General features: G+C 43.1%; 1 protein-coding gene across 2 annotated transcripts in view; it reads left to right on the top strand.

The window, feature by feature from the left end:
* SNTG2 (syntrophin gamma 2) overlaps positions 1–23,187 on the top strand; it is an 873,134-nt gene that overhangs the window by 395,845 nt on the left and 454,102 nt on the right. For both annotated transcript variants that reach the window (XM_075341061.1, XM_075341060.1), the window contains exons 2-3: positions 5,042–5,179; positions 17,418–17,474. In XM_075341061.1, coding sequence (XP_075197176.1) covers positions 5,042–5,179; positions 17,418–17,474 — 195 coding nt within the window. The remainder of the gene's footprint in view (positions 1–5,041; positions 5,180–17,417; positions 17,475–23,187) is intronic.

Genomic DNA, 23,187 nt, shown 5'->3' on the forward strand with positions numbered 1-23,187 from the left:
AGAGCATTACAGTATTACCAGGCTGCAGAAAATCATTCTCAAGAATGTTGGGGTGCTGAACACTGTAAGTGGTACCCTAATCTATGGAATAATCATTCAAGGAACTTAAACGATTTGCATATCCTTCAAATACTGTTCCCTTATTTTTTTTTTTCACAGAGTCTTTCTTAGGCCTCTGCCACACTCACGTGAAAATCACGCACGTGCCGAGAGACACGTATTTTCCCTGCGTGTTGCGTGCAGGTAAGTACGTGTCTCTGGTACGTGCGGGACACGTGTGTTCTACGTGTGCTAGCCGCGATAGCACACGTAGAACCAATAATTAACATACTCACCTGGTCCTTCCTGATGTCCACGCTGCTGTCCGTGGTACTGATCCTCGGTCTCCAGCCCTCCCGTCTCCCCGCTGCTGCTGCTGCCAGGCAGTGAAGTGAATATTCTATGAGATTAATGAGCGGCGGTCGGCAGCAAGAGGCAGCAGCAGCAGAGACAGGAGGGCTGGTGAAGGTGAGTTAATGTTTTGTTTTTTTTTCACTGACACGTGTGTTTTCTCCGGCGCGTGTCACACGGGACCGCATCCACACTACACTTGTGTGGTACGGGTGCGGGCCGTGTGACACCCGTGCTGCGGGAGAAATCACTGACATGTCATCGCTTTGAAAAACGCACACACGTACAAACGCACACGGACACACGTTCCGTGTGATTTTACGAGTGTGTGCCTGCTACAATAGGGTAGCATTGCTAAACGTGTCTCCGTGCCGCCGGTACGTGTAAAAAATGACAAACACATGCCGGCGGCACGGATGTGTGTTGCAGGCCTTAGTCTTTAACTTCCTGTTTCAGGAAATAACACTTGTATAAAGCCTCAAATTTAAGGTCCCTGCTTTTTTTTTTATTGTTTAGTGCAAAGTACCTTATAAAGTGATGAATGAGTAGTGTCTGCCATAGCATCACCTAATATGAATGGAGGAACCTGTGTTATCAGTTGTGTATAGAAGAGTTACTTGTCATTGTAATACTCCTTATGATAATTTGGATACTTGCTGAAAGAACAGGAAATTTGGGTAAAAAAATCCACAGTGGTCAGTGTAAAAAAATTGCAAGATTACGAAGTTAGTATTTTTTTAACTACTTAAAGAACCGTGATGCTCTATGTACATCGTGAGTCATTTCCCTGCCTTTAATTCGGGCATGCACGCCAAGCCCGCATCTTTCCCTGCAGATGAAGGCCAAATCATTCAGCCAACATCTGCCTCTATTAGCTTGCAGGTGGAGTGGTGCTCCTGCAATGTGAGTGTGAGATGCAAATGATTGGTCCTGACAGCCAGGGGTCAGCTGATGACCCCTGTATTTGCTATAACCGTACACCTGTGTAAACCAGACCCCTTGCCGGCATTCATAGGATACTGTAAATCCTCCTATATAGAGCAATGCGGTGGCTTTACTGTATATCAAACAAGTGATCAGACTTTTGCATGTTCAAGTCCCCATAAGGAGACTATTATATATAGTACAAATTAGAAAGAAAAGGTTTTAAAAAAAATATGTGCAATACAGGGTAATATTGTGGTACCGTGTTAGCCAGAAAAATCAATTTAAATACTATGTCGCAAGAATGACAAAAGTATTTTAGGAGTGATACCTTTATAGGCTAACCAGAAAAATTATATTACAAAGCTTTCAGAGCACAGAGGCTCCTTCTTCAGGCAAATTACAAACTTTTTGTAATTTGCCTGAAGAAGGAACCTCTGTGCTCTGAAAGCTTTCTAATATAATTTTTCTGGTTAGCCTATAAAGGTATCACTTCTAAAATACTTTTGTCATTCTTGGGACATAGTATTTCAATTTAAAAAAATATGAAAAGCTAAAAAAACATAAAAGTCCAAATCACCGCCCTTTTATCACATTAAAAATAAAAAAACCCTCATATTTGGCATTGCTGTGTTTTTAAAAGTCTGATCTATCAAAATCTAAAACAAATTATTCTGATCAGTAAACAGGGTAACGAAAAAAAAAGTCAAAACACCAGAAATGCTGTTTTTCGGCAACCGAAAAAACAGAAAAAAATGTAATAACAGGCAATCAAATTGACATCATATGTACTCAAAAATAATATCAGTAAAACATTATCACAGGGTGCAAATATCAAGCCCTCTTACAGTCCCATATCACAAAAACTGAAATTCTTACGGCTCTCGGAAAATTGTGACAAAGGCAACATTTTTTTTTCAAAATATCACAATCTTTTTAACCACTTAAATAAAACAAAAACTATACATGTGTGGTATTTACAATTGAAACCAGAAGTTTACATACACTATCTAAAAAGACACATCTGCAGGTTTTTCTCACTATCTGACATAAAATCAAAATTAACCTTTCCAATTTTAGGTGAATTAGGGACCAAAATTATTTATATTTGTCAAATCCAAGAAGAGTGAGAGTGAGAGTGAGAGTGAGAGAATATTTTATGGCATTTTATTACTTTCTGCAAAGTCAAAAGTTTACATACATTTCATTAGTATGTTATACCATTGCCCTTAAACTGTATGACTTGGGTTAAACGTTTTGCATATCTTTCCACAAGCTTCTCACAATAGTTGGTAGGAATTTGGGCCTATTCCTTCTGCCAGAACTGGTGTAACTGAGCCATGTTTGTAGATTGCCTTGCTCACACCGGGTTTTTCAGTTTTGCCTATAAATATTCAATGGCGTTGAGATCAGGGCTTTGTGATGGCCACTCCAAATCATTGACCTTGTTATCATTAAACCACTTTGTAACCAGTTTGGCAGTATGCTTTAGGTCATTGTCCATTTGGAAGACCAATTTCCTCAAAAGCTTTAAGTTCCTGGATGATGTATTGAGATGTTGCTTCAGTATCGCCACAAACTTCTTTCCTCATAATGCCATCTATTACAGAACTTCATTTTTTTTTTTGCTATTTTGCCGCACTTGGAATTTTTTTCCCGCTTACTATTACATCACATAATAAAATGAATGCTGTCATTCAAAAGTACAACTCATCTTGCAAAATACAAGTCCTCACACGGCTATGTAGACGGAAAAATAAAAGAAGTTATGGCTTTTGGAATAAGGGGAGGAAAAAACGAGAGTGAAAAAAACCGAGAAATAGTCCTGTCCTTAACGGGTTAATAAAGACCGTGATATTAAAATAAAATTGCCAAAATTCAAAAAATACAAAAATGTAATACAAACACCTGATATAAACAATAGATCATATTCCGATGATAGCTTCACTTTAAAAAGGTAATACCTCCGACAGCAGACGTAATGGCCTGAATCAATAGTGACAATTATTCCTAAAATAGATTTTTTGAACAAAGCTATCTATGATCATAGATAAATGTCGATCGATGATTCATATTGCATACAAAAGATGAATCTGATCATTTGGTGATCACTTGTGGTATTAGTGTATATACAGTTCTAACAACAAGCCATTTTCAACCAATTCTAATGATATTCAATTACAGACATCAACGGAAAATGAAAAGTGAATAGCAATACATTTTCTCTAAAGGGAAGCAATGACATGAAGGTCACCAACAGCAATAATGCACTTGTTAAGTGAATGACGAATATTCTGCATTATTTCCACACAAATATAACATATTACTTTACACACCATACGCTGACATTGATAAAAATGGACTGTATTAAGCATCGGTATAACTAGAATAATGCAAACAGACTTCTCTCTTCATAATGGGCAATAATCATGCAAGAAAAAAAGATTTCAATTTTCTAGGTTCTAGTATTTTCTTTTCAAACTAGAAAGCTGGACAAGAAATGATGTCTTTAAACTATGATGCAGGCAATAACTATTGAAGATAGGCATAAAACCCTAAAGGAGCCTAGGAAACTCAGAAGTAGAAAGAACATTGAGATGACACTCCAGTAATAGGGTGACGTTGATCATTTTATGGAGTGAGGTGGTAGAAGCCCCATCATGACCCTGCAGCAAACGTTAACTTATTAAATAATGTGTTACACATCATGATGTAGCAAACATTAAAGGGAACCTGTCATGTAAAAAATGGTATTAACCTGCAGATTTTGGATTAAGCTGCAGGTTAATAGCCGCTGCACTGTGAGCTTAATTTCCTCCCACCTTTCAGTTATAGGGGCCGGCATGCTTTCAGTCACTGCTCTGTGCATATTGAGCGGTGTCTGTAACGACGACCCCAGGACTAATTAACAGCCAATGCAGTAGCAGGGTCGGCTTCTAGAAGGGGGACAACTGGTTAATTATTTAGGGCCTCCACTCTGTTGGGGACCCTAAAGTCTATAGCAAAAGCTACATTGAAAATAGCATTAAAAAAATGTAAGAAAAAATGCACATTTAATATCACTGCATTTGTAATAGTCTGATTTATCAAAATATAAATATATATATAGGTGCTGCTCTCTCCTGATGAAGATCTAAAAAAGCTCCTATCAAAACGTACGTTGGGCTTGTTGGAGGTCCTAGCGTTCTGAGGATAGCCGGTGACAGCACTATTGCGGCATTACCGCCCTCACTTTATACCATTGCCTTGTGGGTATGACTAGGGATGAGCGAGAAGTGAAATACTCAGACACGCTATACTCATAACGAGTAGGTCCTAATACTCGAGTACTCGCTACGAGTAGCGAGTCCAATATACGTCAATGGGAAATGTGGGTAATTGTCTGCTAGACCCTACAAAGCGGTCTGGGCGATGAGTAAAAGGCTGAAATGGATGCATGATCGTTTAAAAGCTGCTGGCTTTTTTAAGCAATCAGCTGATGCACGCTCCCCGCCTGGGTCCTTCGCTCCCTGGTGCTGTTAATCTCCAATTAGGGCTAACAATAGTGTTAAAATGATTGTTTCACAACATATTTGTTTTTGCTGTTGTCCAAATGTAGACTTTAAAAATGTAATATATACTTTAATTTGGAAATTTGAGGCATTGGTGATATGCCATGCTGCAGTGAGATCATGACCATGCTATATTATACATTGTCTCATCTATTCCATTTGTATCTTGTCCACAGACTAAAACTGGTTTTGCACAACTATATAATGAAGGTTCAGAGAATTCCTGTGATGTACGACTCAGACTTACCAAGGAAGCACTGACAATCCAAAAGCAAGACATCGTCTGCGTTAGTGGACACAAGCAAAGTTCAAATGTAAGTGCTCTACCGGATAAACTGCACACAAATCTATGACAGATCCCAAATGCTTCTAATACTTGTATATTGTTTCATATTTGAAGAAATGTTCTAAATATCTTATGAAAACCTAAAATGTGTGGCATTGGATGGAGCTAAGAAAAATCTTTAGCTGCAAAAGCGTGAAATTCTTTGGCGGAATCTCTGAAGTGGGCAAAATTTGCATTGAGAACCCTGCTCAGAAGAATTTCTTATTCTCAGGAATATCAGGGCTTAGATAAATTACAAACTCAAATCTCTCGTATCTTCAGGTCTCCATACACATTAGACTAACATTGCCAAAGTCAGAGAGATATGCTGGATTATCAGTGTAGGTTTATTTACACCTTTTGTCTCATCTTGACCACTTCATCGAAGAAACAAGATACTTTGGTGGTAAACACCTCTTCATATATTAAACTACAGAAGCAAGAAAATAGGTGAGCACGCCATGCATGATGATGTTGTGGCATCCTGTGCCTGAGTCGCCACAAAAATTAGCAGCATATGTATTGCCATCTTTAATGAGATTTGGTTTTCTCTGCTGTTCACTACATATAAATATTTTCCCAGACTCCCTTACTGGAGCTGTTCACTTGAGCTGATAACAAAGCTTGTGTGTGTGTCCTAGAAGGAGAAATAGGGGAGGAGCTTATATGTGAGGTAAATTCAGAGAGTGGCAGTTGAAGTCAGTGTGACGTGAAGTGAGGAGTTTAATATGGAGACAGTCCTGTCCTGAGGTAACTGTTGAAACCTCTAGAGGGGCCAGCTACAAATTGTCAGGGCATCAGTTCCTAGGTCACCTGGACTTTCAAGGTCAGCGGCAAACTGAGAGACTGCTATTAGCCTTTTCATAAGGAGCAGTTAAATTACCCAGGAGCTCAGCGATGTGATTGAGTCTGGAAACTTCTAGAACAGTGAGTTTTCCCTCAGGATTCAAGTTGCCTGCTCACTGGAAGGTATTACAGATCCGGAGTTTTATTGTCTTGAAAATCCCAGGATTTCAAGACACCTTTTCCCAGGTAGGGAAGTAGCGGCAGGAGGAATACACAACCACCACACAGCAGAGAAACCAAACTCTCATTGGGGCAGGTCAGGCCACCATCATTGTGAATGCTGTAAGGAATTTTCCGGACTGTTCTGCAGACCTTCAGTAAAGGGTAAAAGCTCCCTGTCCTGTCTCTGGCTGATTATTCTCTGCTACGCCCTCCCTACCTCAACATCCCCAGGAACCATCCCTAGTTATGGGAGCAAGGGAGACAACCCTTTGGCACTGTACATTATCACCTAGCTCCTGGGGCCCACCAGCAGTGCCCGGCCATACCAAAGTCAAACACCCCAACTGGCGTCACAAACTCTTTAATTACTTATTTATTTTATTTTTCGCTCCCCCTTTTTTAATATTATTTTTAACTCTCATAACAAAAGTCTATGGCATGACCCCGATACGGATACATCGCTACTCAGACCCACCACCGTGATATTAGAGGTCTACAGGTGGTGGCACAATGTCAAACCCATAATAACCAGATCATCTCTGTACAGTTGCTACAAGTTCTTGCCAAAGAGAGTCTTGAGCACAAGACACTCTCTTACGTTTTACTGTATACATAAAAAGGATCTTTAAAGGGGTTGCCTGAATGAAAACCTTTCCTTTAAGAATATTTACAGACAAAGGTAATTTGAAGATATTTCATAACAATTTACCTTAGGCTACACTTTGGGAATATTCAAAAACAATTTTTTTTTATCTCGATAGCGTCAACATATTACGCAGAGATTGAATTGTCTAGGGTAGCGCATTCCAGATTGATGCAGCTCATGAGAAGTCTTAGATGGGGGAGTGGCAGGTTCAGATTATTAAGGATGTTAGTCTTATGCGGGCGTCACACGAGACGATCTATCGTGCGATCGCACAAGCAATTGCACCCGCCCCCGTCGTTTGTGCTTCACAGGAAATTAGTTGCCCGTGGCGCACAAAGTTGTTAAACCCCCGTCACACGTACTTACCTGCTGAGCGATGTCGCTGTGGGCAGCGAAAATCCACTTCCTGAAGGGGGTGGGACGTTCGGCATCACAGCAATGTCACGCAGCGGCCAGCCAATAGAAGGGGTAAGCTGTGTTCATCGTTCCCGGGGTGTCACACGGAGCGATGTTTGCTACCCCGGGTAAGATGAACAACCGGCGCAGAGAAGAAGAAACGACTTTTTGAAAATGAGCGAGGTGTCAACGAGCAACGATAACGTGAGTATTTTTGCTCGTTCACTGTCGCTTGTAGCTGTCACACGCTACGATATATCAAACAATGCCGGATGTGCGTCACTTACGACGTGACCCCGCTGACATATCGCACGCTATATCGTCTCGTGTGACGCCCACATTAGATCATTAGTGAAACGGAGTGCATGGGTAGGGGGATAAACAGAGATGTGGGTGAAGGTATAGGAAGGTGCAGAACTGTGGAGGAGTTTTGTAGGTGAGAGTGAAGATTGGTTTCATACTGTACTCTCTAGCTGATAGGCAACCAGTGAAATGACTGGCACAAGTTGGAGGCATCAGTGTCGTGGTTGGACAGGAATATGATCCTGGCTGCTGCGTTCAGGATGGGTTGGAGATGGGAGAATTTAGTAAGAGGGAGACAGATTAATAATGAATTGCAATAGTCCAGACAGGAATGAATAAAAGTGACAGTAAGGGTTTTTGCAGAGTCAAAGGTGAGAAAAGGTTGAGTTCTAGAGATGTTTTTGAGGTGGAGGTGATGAGTGAGCAAATGAATGGATATAGGGATTGAAGGAGAGATCGGAGTCAAATATGACTACAAGAATGCAGTCATGCTGTTGGGGAGTAATGATAGAACCAGACACAGAAATAGCAATATTGGGTTTTGGAAAGTTAGTAGAGGGAGGAAGCATGACAAGTTCATGTTTTGACAGAAGTGAAGCCTTGATTATGGTGCAAGCACAAAATGTGTGGTTCCTTATGTTATGAGAGACCAACCAGTTATAGAAAAAAGAATGCTATACTCTAAGACTTAACATTTGGACAGTGTCCAATAGAAATGGAATAAAATGCTTCAAAAATGATTGTGTAAATGAAACCTGTCACACTGAACATACAGCGTGAATTGACTTGACAAAGCTGATGGATTGATATTCCTTTCTATGGGAAAAAAATTCATAAAAAAAGTAATTTAGTTATTGAAATCCCGGCATGTTCTAGATTTAGCATTCCAGTGGTAAACCTAATTAGTATACACATAGGAACAGCTACAGGAAAAGCTGTCAATCATGAGTGAGACCACCCACTGGATTCCGAAGCCTAGAATAAGCAGGCTAAGTGTTGAGCAATTTTTTTAAAAGATGTTATATATTTCATTTATAAAATGTGCCTATACAGACTCGTCACTCATCATATTCTCTCATATTTCTAGAATATAAAATCATGCAGAATTATGCCTATGTTTTAGTAATTTAGTTACAGTATATTACAGGATTATTTTATTCTGCAATGCATGCTACCTTTATCTTTGAATATTTAAATAGCTTTCGTTTCCTTAGCTTACCTATTTTATTATACTCTTTTCCTTTATTTCTCTGCTCAATGCATTAAATGGAACCAAAAAAGTTGTCGTTTAGCATAAATTACTATGAAGTTAAAAAGTATCACGTAGCATTGACAAATATGTAACGTAGGATGATGATTTATATCTATTTCTCACAATGGCATTTCATATTACTGTTCTCTATTGATGGTATTATGTAGAATTAAATAGCTTGTCAAAGTCAGTCCTTTCATGATTGAAAAGATCTGTAAAAATATGTACTCTGAAGAGAAAAGAACAAGAACAATCAGTGCTTCAACATTTCCTAAAAATTAGTGTACTTAAGAACAGATAACAACTAGTGATGAGTGCATGTGTGTTCAGCCCTGCTCAATTCTCCGTCGAAGAAAACCCAAGATACAACTAATATGGACGTATACCCTGCTGTAATTAAATAAATGCATAATGCATATAAATAAACATAGGGTACTTAGTAAACACTGTTTTGATGAAAAAAGCATAAAGCCATCCAGAATCGGACTGGCTACTGGAGGAACCACCAGTAATACCAGGCATGGCTGTGGTTACCTGCATTGAACTCTGAAGCTCTCACCTGAGCTCCGGAGTGCAGCCTGAACTGAACTCAGCTTTGCAGGACTGAACCGTGAGCGCTGACTGATTCCCCAGCGATTGTGGTTCAGTTCATGTCACAGCTGCGGACAGGCCGGGCTAAACTCCGGGGCTCAGGTGACAGCTTCGGAGTTCAGCCCGGCCTGTCCGCAGCTTCCATGAACTGTGGTGATGAGCGGAGCTGACGGGACATCATCGATGAAGCCAAAACACCAGTAAGCAGCAAGGAGTCTGTGCTGGATTTGGGGAAGATGACAACCTGTTCTGTTTATTATTTTATGTAACTTACTAGAAGTTTGGTCCACTTTTTGTAAAGTGAAAACGCATATTAATTAATATCTTTATTTTAGAAGGCTACTGCTTGTTAATAATGCCACTTGAGTTTATCCTTAGAATCTACATTCTCGCTCATCATTACAAAGTTGACACTTTATAAAAATTAGTACTTGTAATGCTGGATGTACTAATTTCATTGTGATAAACGAGCGGTCAATGACCCTTGTGAGGCAGTGGCTTCTTGGAGCCAGACAAGTGAGGCAGTGACCCAGGTTCTGGTTCACACCAATAGTCATTAATTCACCCCACAAAGTGTTACAGACCTGGAAACCCGGAATGCAAGTGGTTCACAAAAATGCAGTCCAAATAAATGTCCAGGTTGCCTCCTGCACCACTGTAGGAATCCTGGGTGCAGGGGTACGCTTTTTAACTTCCATGTTTCTCAGTGCTGGCCTGTGTTTGCTCCTCACAGCCAGCTCACACAGCATGTGCTGCTCCAACAGCCTGGATCCCAACTGTAACAACCCTGCTGTGCTCTGCAAGATTAAATGTATTTTCCCAGACATGAGCCTGTTGCAACACCTGGGCTGGAGAGAGAATTCCATCCCACTGCCAAGCCTACAGAACTCTCCAAAAATAAAAGCCCTAATAGGTTTAATTAAACAAAATACTTGGTCAAATATCATGACCAAGTTCACTCTTTTTTTCTTTGTGTTGCACTCACAGTTGTGACTGTGACTACATCACACTCCAGCGAGTCTCACAAGGTCTCCAAGCACACTCCTGGAGAAACATACCGACCTTCATATATTACACCTGGCACTGCCTCACACCCTATATATCAGTGAAAAAATTATAATAAATCACTAAAATACCATCAACCTCTAAACTACAGAACTTTAAGCAGTTTATTTTTTCTTTATTTACCATTTGCCTTCACGTATTTTCCAGTTTATTGCAGCACAAAAGCCTTGCCTTGTGCGATTGTTTATATGCTACATTTATTACAATGGCCAAACATGTTATGGGCTTTTTTAAATAGGCTATAATGTATATGATAGAAATTGTTAATGTTAGGTGCTATTTTATTGTGTTAGAACACAAATATGTAATTAATATGATAGCGGTTTCTTGTGCTTTCTTCATATACTGCTGTACAAAGTGATTATAATTTCAAATTGAGCGAATAGAATAAAATAACCTTCACAAGTTGATCTTCAGTTGTTACATAAAACTTTCCCCGAAGCCACAGCAGAGCCATGACGAGCTAAAAACCAAAGACAATGGATTTGATTGCAGTTATGAATATATGGTTATTTAATAATTTTCACATTCATTGCTGCGTCGGACTTAGAATAAAAATTAAAATGTTCATTAACCTTTTACAATGTTAAATTGCCAAAGGTGACTTTGTAAATGGCTGAGATAAAATATTTCTAAAATGTTTCCTACCTGAGTAACTGCTAGCAAAGAACATTTAAGTCCTGGTTAAAAGTCTTGCCTTTAGAGCATTTTTTTCACCTCTATGTAGATTTGACATATAAACCCCCTTAAGCCCGCTTTACACGCTTCAATATATCTCACAATCCGTCGTTGGGGTCAAGTTGTAAGTGACGCACATCCGGCATCGTTTGTGAGGTATCTGCGTGTGACATCTACGTGCGATCAGGATTGAACGCAAAACCGTTGATCGCAAACACATCGTATCTTTGTCTAGAATTGAGCGTTTTGTTGCACGAACCTAGTCAATTGTAACGTGTGACATCCCTCATACGATTTTGGTGTCTGAGGCTATGTGCGCAGGTGTGCGCTCTGCACCACAGCTTAAAAAAGGTCCGCTTCAGAGCGCAGCTGAAAGCTGCGTTCTGAAGCGCCTCACAATGTCTGTCATTCACTAATCTCTGTCAGTCGGTCACTATCTCTGTCCCTCACTCTCTGTCCATGTCAGTCTATCCCCCTCTCTCATATACTCACCGATCCCCGATCCCCGGAGCTGCACGGCATTCACACTGCTCCGGCGGCTTTTACTGTTTTGAAAAAGCCGGCCGCCCATTAAACAATCTCGTATTCCCTGCTTTCCCCGCTCACCGACGCCTATGATTGGTTACAGTGAGACACGCCCCCACGCTGAGTGACAGGTGTCACACTGCACCCAATCACAGCAGCCGGTGGGCGTGTCTATACTGTGTAGTGAAATAAATAATTAAATAATTAAAAAAACCGGCGTGCGGTCCCCCCCAATTTTAAAACCAGCCAGATAAAGCCATACGGCTGAAGGCTGGTATTCTCAGGATGGGGAGCTCCATGTTATGGGGAGCCCCCCAGCCTAACAATATCCGCCAACAGCCGCCCAGAATTGCCGCATACATTAGATGCGACAGTTCTGGGACTGTACCCGGCTCTTCCCGATTTGCCCTGGTGCGTTGGCAAATCGGGATAATAAGGAGTTAATGGCAGCCCATAGCTGCCACTAAATCCTAGATTAATCATGTCACGCGTCTATGAGACACCTTCCATGATTAATCTGTAAATTACATTAAATAAACACACACACCCAAAAAATCCTTTATTAGAAATAAAAAACACAAACATATACCCTGGTTAACCACTTTAATCAGCCCAAAAAAGCCCTCCATGTCCGGCGTAATCCAGGATGCTCCAGCGTCGCTTCCAGCGCAGCTGCATGGAGGTGACCAGAGCTGCAGAATACACCGCCGCTCCTTTCACCTCCACGCAGCTAATGAAGCCAATAGTGCGATCAGCTGAGCTGTCACTGAGGTTACCCGCAGCCACCGCTGCATCCACCGCTGGATCCAGTGACAGCGGGTAACCTCAGTGACAGCTCAGCCGATCGCGCGGCTGTCTTCATTAGCTGCGTGGAGGTGACAGGAGCGGATGTGTCTTCTGCTGCTCCGGTCACCTCCATGCAGCAGAGCTGGAAGCGACGCTGGAGCATCCTGGATTACGCCGGACATGGAGGGCTTTTTTGGGCTGATTAAAGTGGTTAACCAGGTTATATGTTTGTGTTTTTTATTTCTAATAAAGGATTTTTTCGGGTGTGTGTTTATTTACTGTAATTTACAGATTAATCATGGAAGGTGTCTCATAGACGCCTGACATGATTAATCTAGGATTTAGTGGCAGCTATGGGCTGCCATTAACTCCTTATTACCCTGATTTGCCAACGCACCAGGGCAAATCGGGAAGAGCCGGGTACAGTCCCAGAACTGTTGCATCTAATGTATGCGGCAATTCTGGGCGGCTGTTGGCTGATATTGTTAGGCTGGGGGGCTCCCCATAACGTGGAGCTCCCCATCCTGAGAATACCAGCCTTCAGCCGTATGGCTTTATCTGGCTGGTTTTAAAATTGGGGGGACCGCACGCCGTTTTTTTTAATTATTTAATTATTTATTTCACTACACAGTATAGACACGCCCACCGGCTGCTGTGATTGGGTGCAGTGTGACACCTGTCACTCAGCGTGGGGGCGTGTCTCACTGTAACCAATCATAGGAGCCGGTGGGCGGGGAAAGCAGGGAATACGAGATTGTTTAATGGGTGGCCGGCTTTTTCAAAACAGTAAAAGCCGCCGGAGCAGTGTGAATGCCGTGCAGCGCCGGGGATCGGGGATCGGTGAGTATATGAGAGAGGGCTGCTAAACTCAGGAGTTTAGCGGTCACCGGTGAGTCTTCACGGGTGACCGCTAATCAGGGCGCGACACAGACAGAGCCGCAGCATGACAATGAAGTCGGGTGAGGTTCACCCGAGTTCATTCTGACAGTGCGGCTCTTTCTGTGTCTGCTGTCATCTGCCATTCAGCTCTGCTACATGGCTGTCTGTGTCTGCTGTTAGCGGCCATGTAGCAGAGCTGAATGGCAGATGACATAGTAAAAACGCATCCCTACACATTACACACGCTTGTCAAGTCAATAAATAAAAAAAAAAAAAAAAAAAAAAGGTGCCCAATGCATACGTCACAGAACACATGATCTAAAGGATCACACATAAAATTGATCAATTTAACATAGACTACTAACGCACGTGTGACAGCAAATGAACGACCTACGTGTGATCTCATAAGATCCCGTATGCAACCTTGGCGTGTCACATCGCAAATGCGATTGTACAACTAATTGCAACGTGTAAAGCAGGCTTTAGTAAGCGTATCAGTAACTAGCTGTTAATTCTATTACAAATGGAAAATATGTAGAAGTAAATTATATATTTTTTTTATATATATATATATATATATATATATCTATATATATATATATATATATATATATATATATATATATATATATTATATAGGTGCATCTCAATATATTAGAATATCAAAATATTAATTTATTTCAGTAATTTCATACAAAAAGGGATGCACATATATTATACAGAGTCATTTCACACAGAGTGAGCTAAAGTTTATTTCTGTTAATGCTGATGATTATGGCTGACAGCCAATGAAAGCCCAAAAGTTATCTCAGAAAATTAGAATAATTACCACAAAACACCTTCAAAGGCTTCCTAAGCATTTAAAATGGTCCCTTAGTCTGGTTCAGTAGGCTACACAATCATGGGGAAGACTGCTGACTTGACAGATGTCCAGAAGGCAGTCATTGACACACTCCACATGGAAGGTAAGCCACAAAAGGTCACACTGCTAAGGTTCCCCTGAAAGTTCTTAATGTTGTGAATAATTGGTTGTATTGGGCCACAGAATTCAAGAGGCTAGGAGAGATACATGGGAGAGGCAACTGAGTGAGGAACGTACAAGTGTGGAGGAGAGAAGAAGGTCTTTGGAGGACCAGAGATTGCACGTGGGAAGATACATGTTTCAGACAGAGAAAGCAAAGTCTGACATTATCTTTTGGTTCAATCTTTATTTTATCCTACATGACACATTATAACTAGTCAACAACATCATGCAATGAAAATAGAAATTGAAAAATGAAAACTACATTTTACTTAGCCCTACAGTTATTGGCAGGCAAAGTAGAAAAAAGTATGACCTGGAGTCCCCCTCCTGTTTGTGATAACAGTGCAGATGAAGCAGACAGATGGGGACTGCTATTCTCATGTTTGAAAGGTGCATGGTTACTGGACCCGCCCCAGCCTAAAAATAGGAACCTGCAGGAGCCCCACAATTGGTGCATCTATTAGATGTGCCAGTTGCGGCAATTTACCGATTGCCCTGGTGCGGTGGCAATCGGGGTAATATATGGGTTTGGTGTCAGCTTTGATTTGTTAAAACTAACAGCTGTCATCAAGCCCTGGATTGGTAATGGAGAGCTGTCTATGAGACCCCACAATTACCAACTCCGTAAATAAAAAGAAAAAAAACACAAACACACAAAAATCCTTTATTTTAAATAATAAAAAAAACCCTACCCTCTTTCACCAATTTATTAACCCACAAAATACCCCACAGGTCCAATGTAATCTGCACAAGGTCCCATGATGATCCAAGCTCTGCCACATCAAGAAGTTGCAGTGATGGAAAACACAACCGATCAATATGGCTCCTGCATCAAACTGAGGCTAACCAGGGACCCAGCTGTGAGAAGTGGGGACATCAGTCAGGTCATGGAAGTTCACAGCTGGGTTCCCGCTGTACCAAGTGTGACCACCGGTGAATCCGCTGCCAGATATATGGACCTTGATATATGGACTGTTGAATTGTGGGATACACGGCACAACAGTTTTGCAATCTGGCAGTCAGGTTGACGGAGTTTACACTAGGGGGCTCCCCTGCTGTGAACTCTGTTGAACCTGCTGCTAGATTGCCAGACTGCTGTACGGCCATCTCCTGCAATCCTATAATCTGGAAATCTGGCAGCTAGTTCAATGGAGTTCGGTGACCAGACTAACGGATTGTTGGATTGCGGGACACGACGGTACAACAATCTGATAGTCCGGTAGCTCAGAGTTTTTTCACACGCCACAGCCCATTATCTCACACGTGCACTCCTTCCCCACAGAGCACCGAAAGCAAGAGCTATGCTGGTCCATGATGTGTGGTTAAACTCCGCCCACAGCCCAGTCACACAAGGAGATTGTGCCCCACCACGGTGATGCCAGACTTTCAATTACAGAAGTTGAAATTACATGACCGGGCATCAGAGGTCACTGCAGCCTGGGTCACGTGATGACAGATGAGCGGACAGCGATAGCGCTGCTCACATGCAGCATTGACAACAAAAAGCCTTCTGTTTCAGCTTTACACCGATGTGGCCACTGTGCTTTGTAGTAGACCAAATCTTTAATTGTGGCATTTCTTTTTTTTCCCCGTTACGCTCTTTACAGGTCAGATTAATTTATTTCAGATTTTCATAGATCAAACTTTTTCAAACGCAACTATTCCAAATGTGTATTTTCTTAATTTCTTAATTTTAAATGTGATAAAAGAGGGGTGATTTGAAGTTTTATATATAAATGTATTAAATGTTATAAAACATTTTTTTCTACTTTTCCCTGTGTTTAATAGTCCACTTAGAGGACTTAACCCTGCAATCATCTGATCACATATGCTATACACAGCAGTGCTACAGCTCTGCTGTGTAAATTGAAAATCACAGTCTCTTATGAATACCATCCATGGTCTTCATCTGTCACGACAACCCATTGGTGTCCCACGTTCAAGATGTGTAAGTACTGATGACGGGTCCCAATAGTGTGCTCCCCTATTGGCACATGTTGTATGCTACTGTAAGAGATTGACAGCAACATTTAACAGGTTAACAGTCACTAGTGGAGCTCCACGCCACCTGTGGCTGTTAGAGCCGGATGATGGCTGATTAATTAGCTCAGAGTGCAAGTACACATCAAAGACAGGGAAACGACTTATGTTGAGAATAGTATGTCATAAGTCGTTACAGCATTAATCATGACTTGGTGATAGTTGTGAAGTGTCGGAGAAGAATGCCAAGTGCCTTCCTGTAACATTGAATCAGGAGGCCTACTGTAGAGCGAAAAGCAAAAATTACATCACCCTTGTTTGCAATTTTCCAGTCATCACTTCTTCCATATATTTGAATGGAAAGACTACTACATTGTGCATATTGCAATGTTTCCTATGACATATATGTAGAATGCAGTTGGGTGCAACTGGTGGACTTTCATCTACCTGATACATTTATGGTATTTATGACAGTTCGATGATATAATTTCATAGAGTGGCCTGTGGCCTTTATGTATATAGTCCACTAAGTGTACTGTGCCAAGCACTGCTGTGAAGGAGGGTGACAGTTGGGGTCCTACTCCTGAAAAAGGAGATTCACCTATCCTTCCCTGTGAGCCAGTAAGAGCCTCTACATGTGTTAAGAAATGCTTTATCTGTGCATCCAATAAGGTATTATGTTGTAATTTTTCTTCCTTTTCTTTTCTTTTTTTTCCACATTATTTATAAGTTATATAAGGAATGATTATGTTTTAAAATGTCTTTATACTTATACAGTATATCTTATGAACTGTTTTTAACTATGCCCAGTTAGACTTAGTACAATAAAAGTGTCACGTAAATCAGATTTATCACTCTGGTGCGTTCACACAAATGCTTAGTTATTAATGTTATTTTATGAATAATATATTGCGCTTTTATAAATAATTTATTTGCCATTCCTTTTTGTCTATAAAAGTTATAAAATCCAGCTATGTAAAAGTAAAGCTCTGCCCTTTGAAATATCTTGTTAATATTTTTTTTTCTGGATGAAAGTGAAGTTATAGTATACAAAATATTTACCTAAATTGTATTTTTTTTCCAATTTTTTAAAGCGCAGAACTGTTACACTTCACAGAGACCCTGTTGGCGGATTGGGTCTAAGCATTAAGGTAGGAAATGTATAACACTTATTTTATATACAAAATCTCTGGAATACTATAGAATGAGAATGTTTTCATCAAGGTGAAAAACAGTTAATAAAAATACATATTATTCATTTTTTTCCAACCATTTGATGAATGATTTCACAGAACATCTTGTAAGTTTTGCTGCTCAGATAGAGGAACTGGCATTTAATTTTTCTAGAAATTAATAGCACAATTAAAAATAAGAAAAGTTGTAATATATGTAATGAAAGAAATGTACTTCTTTCTCCTCGACGGATCTTTCATTCTCAAAATTCTCAATTTATCTGTAAAATCTGTCTTCAGTGAATACAGATTTTCCAATTACTGAGAGGGGTGATGGCAGTTGGTGCCGATAAAGTCTGTGGCGATCTGTAAGGCTGTGTGCACACAGTATGTTTTTGGTACAGATTATAACATGTTTATCTGTATGTGAAGCCCCACAGGTGTTGTATCGGTGCATACCTTTAGGGACTCCACGTAGCTGGTGCTGGTCACAGGTAGGGAATCTTCGGTTTTGATCGTGACGCCACTCTCAGTATTGCGGTCAGTGGGGACCGCCACTGCAGGTTAGGGGACGCCTGGGGCTGATGGTGGGTGCAGTCGGATATAGTAGCCTCCTGAGAGTGAGGCAAGCCCCAGGGCCCGGTGTGGGTTTGTAGTACCACAAGTCGCAGAATGACTCAAACACAGTCTAAAAGTCTTTCAATGTGTTTACTCACTGTTGGGGGGGTCACGGTGAGATGCCCGGGCGACACTGTGATAACCAGGTGGAACCAGGAATTCCAGGAGGCCGTTCCGAGGGTAGCTGTCCACTCGCCTTCCTTGCACTCTTTCTGTTTTAGGAGGGTCCTTTGCTTGAAGCGTGGTAGGACCCCTCCAGGGAAGCTGTCACCACCCTGCTCCCCTCTCTCTGGCTCGTCTGCCGGCAGCGTGGCCTTGGTGGGATGGCTTCTGGCCCTGTCCCCTTATGGGCCTGGTGTGCTGCTTGGCTCAAGCTCTGTGTAGTCGTGGTGAGGGCATGAAGTACCCCCCCAACCTGTAGGTTAAGCAGCTCTGGATGATCTGCTGCCTGTTCTGGGGACCTAGTTCCCCTTGTGTGCTCGGATACTGGGATCTCCGTACTCAGCCACCCCTCTTTCTCTGGATGCTCTTCAGGCCGACCCACAGTACTCCGTTCTCCTCCGCTTTCAGCTACAGCACTCCTCAGGACCTGTCTGCACGGGAGCTTCTCTGCTCCCCTCCACACACTTCAACTTCTTCCTCTAGACTCCTCTCACTTCCTCTCTCTCTCTGCCCTGCTTCCTAGCAACCAGCCCCTGAACACACCCCTAGCTGGGAATTGAAAGTTAACCCCTTCTGGCTACCCAAGGGTCCCCTCTGGTGATGTGGGAGGCCTGGTCACTATATGTTTGTGTGTGCACCTCATCCTGGCCTTTGGAGATTACCTGGAAGCATTGCTCCCGCATGGGTGCAATACTCTGTGGTGCCTGACCAGGTCAGGGGCGCCACATTCCCCCTTAGTTATCATCAGCACGTCCTCGGGCTGCAAAGACAAGAGAAAAAGGTAAATACAAACTTTTCCCACGCAGGGGCAATTATTTACATTTAAACATGCCAGGTACCATTCCACCACCAACCACCCACATGTCCGAACCCACCCAAAAACCTCCAGGAGGTAGGTCACCGGTCCTTTTGGTAACCAGGTCTGGGCCATCACATTCCCCAGACCTTTCCTCCAATCTTCCTCTCCTGAGGGGAGTGGTGTAAGGTAGGCCCCATAAACAGGCGTACCCGCTTCCGAGTGTTGGAGGGCAGGCCCCATAAACAGGCGTGCCCCCTTGTTGGTGCAGAGCCATGCCCCTCAACAGGCAGACTCTGGGGTTGGTACCAAGAAGGCAACTTTTTACAATGCAAAGTTTGTGGTTAAAGCCAGTTCATAACCAGTGGTCTAACATTTTAAGGAAGTCTCACAATAGTCCTTGTGGGCACATTTCGCTTAAACGTTGCTTAACTATAACAGGTTAAACATTACTTTTCATACCGTTACTTTGAACTAAACTGTATTTTCTCTATAGCGTAATGGGAGCTGACCAAAGTTGCTGCGGGTTGATCTACGCAGTACTATACTGTCATCTGTCTGAGGTTGTGTCCTCCCACCCGATGTATGTGTCTCAATGTGAATTCTGGGTGTACTGGGTACTGATACCAATGCGTGGTTTTCTGCTTCAGCTACATTGGGCACTTCTAGGTTCTGAACAGGTGCTTCTAGGTCTCCTACTTCTCTAGATTGAGTGAATGTAATGACTGGAATAACAACTGCTCCATTGTATTGAGGCCAACTTGCTGGAAAATCTCCAAGCGCAGTATGGATCATCCTTTCTTTTGGTTCTTGAACTGGCAAAGGGTTGGGACTTTCTTCAGGGGTTCTTAGTTGTTCAGGACATTTCTTTAGGCGATCTCTAGAAACGACAGCTGTTGTTTTTCCTCCATCTTTGCTGATAAGGCATGTCTTTTCATTGCTAAGCGTTGATGGTAACACAGTATAGGGTTCTTCTTCCCAGTGATTGTCAAGTTTATGACGCCTTCTCTTTCCCTTGAGAACTATATCTCCTGGCATCAAAGGAACAGCAGGTGCTTTTCGATTGTAGGCCTTTTCTTGTTTCTCACGCTGCTGAGTCAGGCTTCGCTCCACACACTCTTGTACTTTCTTGTATTGGGCTTGGCGGTTGGAATCCCAATCAGCACCTTGTTGATGGTCTTCAGGGGTCTCAACTCCCATTTCCAGATCTACTGGCAATCTCCCTGGTCTGGCCCTCATCAGGTATGCCGGTGTGCAGTTCGTGGAACTCACAGGGATGTTGTTATACATGTCCACTAGATCGGGTAGTTTTTCTGGCCACTGACTTCGTTCCTCCAATGGGAGCGTCTTCAGAAGATCGAGAATGATGTGGTTCATCTTCTCACACATGCCATTGGTCTGAGGATGGTAAGGCGTAGTACGGATCTTCTGGCAGCCGTACAGGTTACAAAACTCCTTAAACACTTCAGCTTCAAAGGCTGGTCCTTGGTCAGTGAGCACTTGATCTGGATAGCCATGTGGTCGACAGAAGTGTGTCTGGAAAGCTTTGGCTGCAGTTTGACCTGTCAAGTCCTTGACTGGTACTACCACCAGGAATCTGGAGTAGTGGTCAACCATAGTGAGAGCGTAGTTGTAGCCTTGTCTGCTGGGTGCCAACTTTACATGGTCCAGGGCCACGATCTCCAGAGGCCGTTTAGTTTGGATGGGCTGGAGTGGTGCTCTCTGGCGGTGCTGGTCTTTTCTTCTAAGATTGCAAGGCCCGCAGTTTCGACACCACTTCTCTAGGGCAGATCTCATGCCCACCCAGTAGAATCTTACTTTAAGTAGGGCCTCCAGTTTCTTCCAACCAAAGTGGCCTGCACCATTGTGATAGGCTTCTAGCACCATCCTCGTATCCTTCTGTGGTACAATCACTTGCCACACCTTCTCATGCGTCCTCGGGTCAATGATGCTCCTGTAAAGTTTGTCTTGATAGATGAATAATCGACCCCTCTCCTTCCATAGGTACTGTGCCTCAGGTGGGGCTCCTTTGTCAAGGCTGGCGCCAGGCTGGCTGATCAGTTTCTTTACCAAGCCTACCGCTGGATCATTTTCCTGGGTCTCCTTCCAGTTGTAGTGAGGTAGTGGGTTCAGGGTCACCTCTTGGCGGTTGGCACGCGACTGCCGACACTGTTTTGCTCCATGGCGATGGAACGCTGGCAGCTCAATTTCTTCAAGATCATCTTCATCTTCACCCTCGTCTGCTAGGTGAGGCATCCTGGACAGAGCATCTGCGTTGCCGTTCTTGCGGCCAGCTCGATACTTGACAGTAAAGTCATAATTCGCCAGTCGGGCTACCCAACGCTGCTCCATGGCACCCAATTTAGCAGTATCCAAGTGGGTCAGGGGGTTGTTGTCCGTGAAGACAGTGAATTTGGTGGCTGCCAGGTAGTGCTTGAACCGCTCTGTGATAGCCCATACCATGGCCAGGAACTCTAGCTTGAATGAGCTATAATTCTCCGGGTTTCTTTCAGTAGGCCTGAGCTTCCTGCTGGCGTAAGCAATCACACGCTCTTTGCCTCCCTGCACCTGTGAAAGCACTGCTCCCAGTCCCACATTACTGGCATCTGTGTACAGTACGAATGGCAGGCCGTAGTCAGGGTAGGCTAGGATCTCTTCACCCGTCAAGGCCCCTTTCATTTGTCTGAAGGAGTGTTCTTCTGCTTCTCCCCAGTGAAATGGCGGGCCGGAGATCTTTCCTTTCTTCTTTGGGTGGCCTACCAGGAGCTCTTGCAAAGGCGCTGCCATTTTCGTGTAGCCCTTGATGAACCTTCTGTAGTAGCCTACCAAGCCAAGGAACTGACGTACCTCCCGGACGGTAGTAGGTGTGGGCCATTCCTGGATGACTGTGACCTTCTCTGGGTCCGGTGCTACTCCTTCTGCACTGACCACGTGACCTAGGTACTGGACCTTTGGCTTCAGTAGATGGCACTTGGATGGTTTCAGCTTCATTCCATATCGGGATAGTGCTTCAAAGACTTCAGCCAGGTGTTTCAGGTGGTCCTCGTAGGTCTTGGAGTACACGATGACATCATCCAGGTAGAGCAGGACGGTTTCAAAGTTGAGGTGCCCTAGGCAGCATTCCATAAGCCTCTGGAAGGTCCCGGGGGCATTGCAGAGTCCAAATGGCATGCTGTTGAACTCACAGAGGCCCATTGGGGTGGTGAAGGCCGTCTTCTCCCGATCTTCTTCTGCTACAGATACTTGCCAGTAGCCACTAGTAAGATCTAGGGTAGAAAAGTAGTTAGAGGCTTTCAAGGCAGCGAGGGATTCCTCTATCCTTGGCAAAGGGTAGGCATCCTTGTGTGTTATCTGATTTATCCGTCTGTAATCCACACACATCCTCATCGTGCCATCCTTCTTTCTTACCAGGACCAGGGGAGCCGCCCAGGGGCTACAACTGTCTCTTATGACGCCTGCCTCCTTCATGTCCTTCAGCATGTCCTTTGTGCGTTGGTAATGGGCTGGTGGAATAGGCCTATGTCTTTCCTTAATGGGAGGATGACTGCCTGTGGGTATGTGATGTTGCACCCCTTTGATCCTACCAAAGTCTAGTGGGTTCTTACTAAAGACTTGCTCGTATTCCTGCGCGACCCTGTAAACCCCATGTTTCTGGTAGTCGGGTGTAGAGTCAGTCCCCACGTGTAGTTTCTGGCACCAATCCTCTAACTGCTTTTGGGAGGTCTCACCCTCTTTTGAGTCAGCTTGTGTCAGGGGACCTACAGGTGTTATGGCGTCATCTGAGCATGTAAACAGTTTGGCTATGGTAGCGTACCTTGGTAGTCTGGCTTCCTCCTCCCCACAGTTCAACACTCGTACAGGCACTCGTCCCTTGTGTACATCAACTACCCCCCTGGCTGTCAGAATCGTGGGCCAGTGGTCTGAATGAGTGGGCTCTAGTACAGCCTGGTAATCTTGTCCTCTGAGACCTACCGCTGCTCTACACCACATCATCATTTCACTCCGTGGGGGTATCACAATGGGGTTAGCATCCATCACCCGTACACTACCAATCTCACCGCCAGTCTGTTTTACCTGTTGCTTCCTCAGAATGATTCGGATCTCCTTTTGCAAGGC

This window comes from Anomaloglossus baeobatrachus, chromosome 3, assembly GCF_048569485.1.
Source record: "Anomaloglossus baeobatrachus isolate aAnoBae1 chromosome 3, aAnoBae1.hap1, whole genome shotgun sequence".
Classification (NCBI taxonomy): Eukaryota; Metazoa; Chordata; class Amphibia; order Anura; family Aromobatidae; genus Anomaloglossus; species Anomaloglossus baeobatrachus.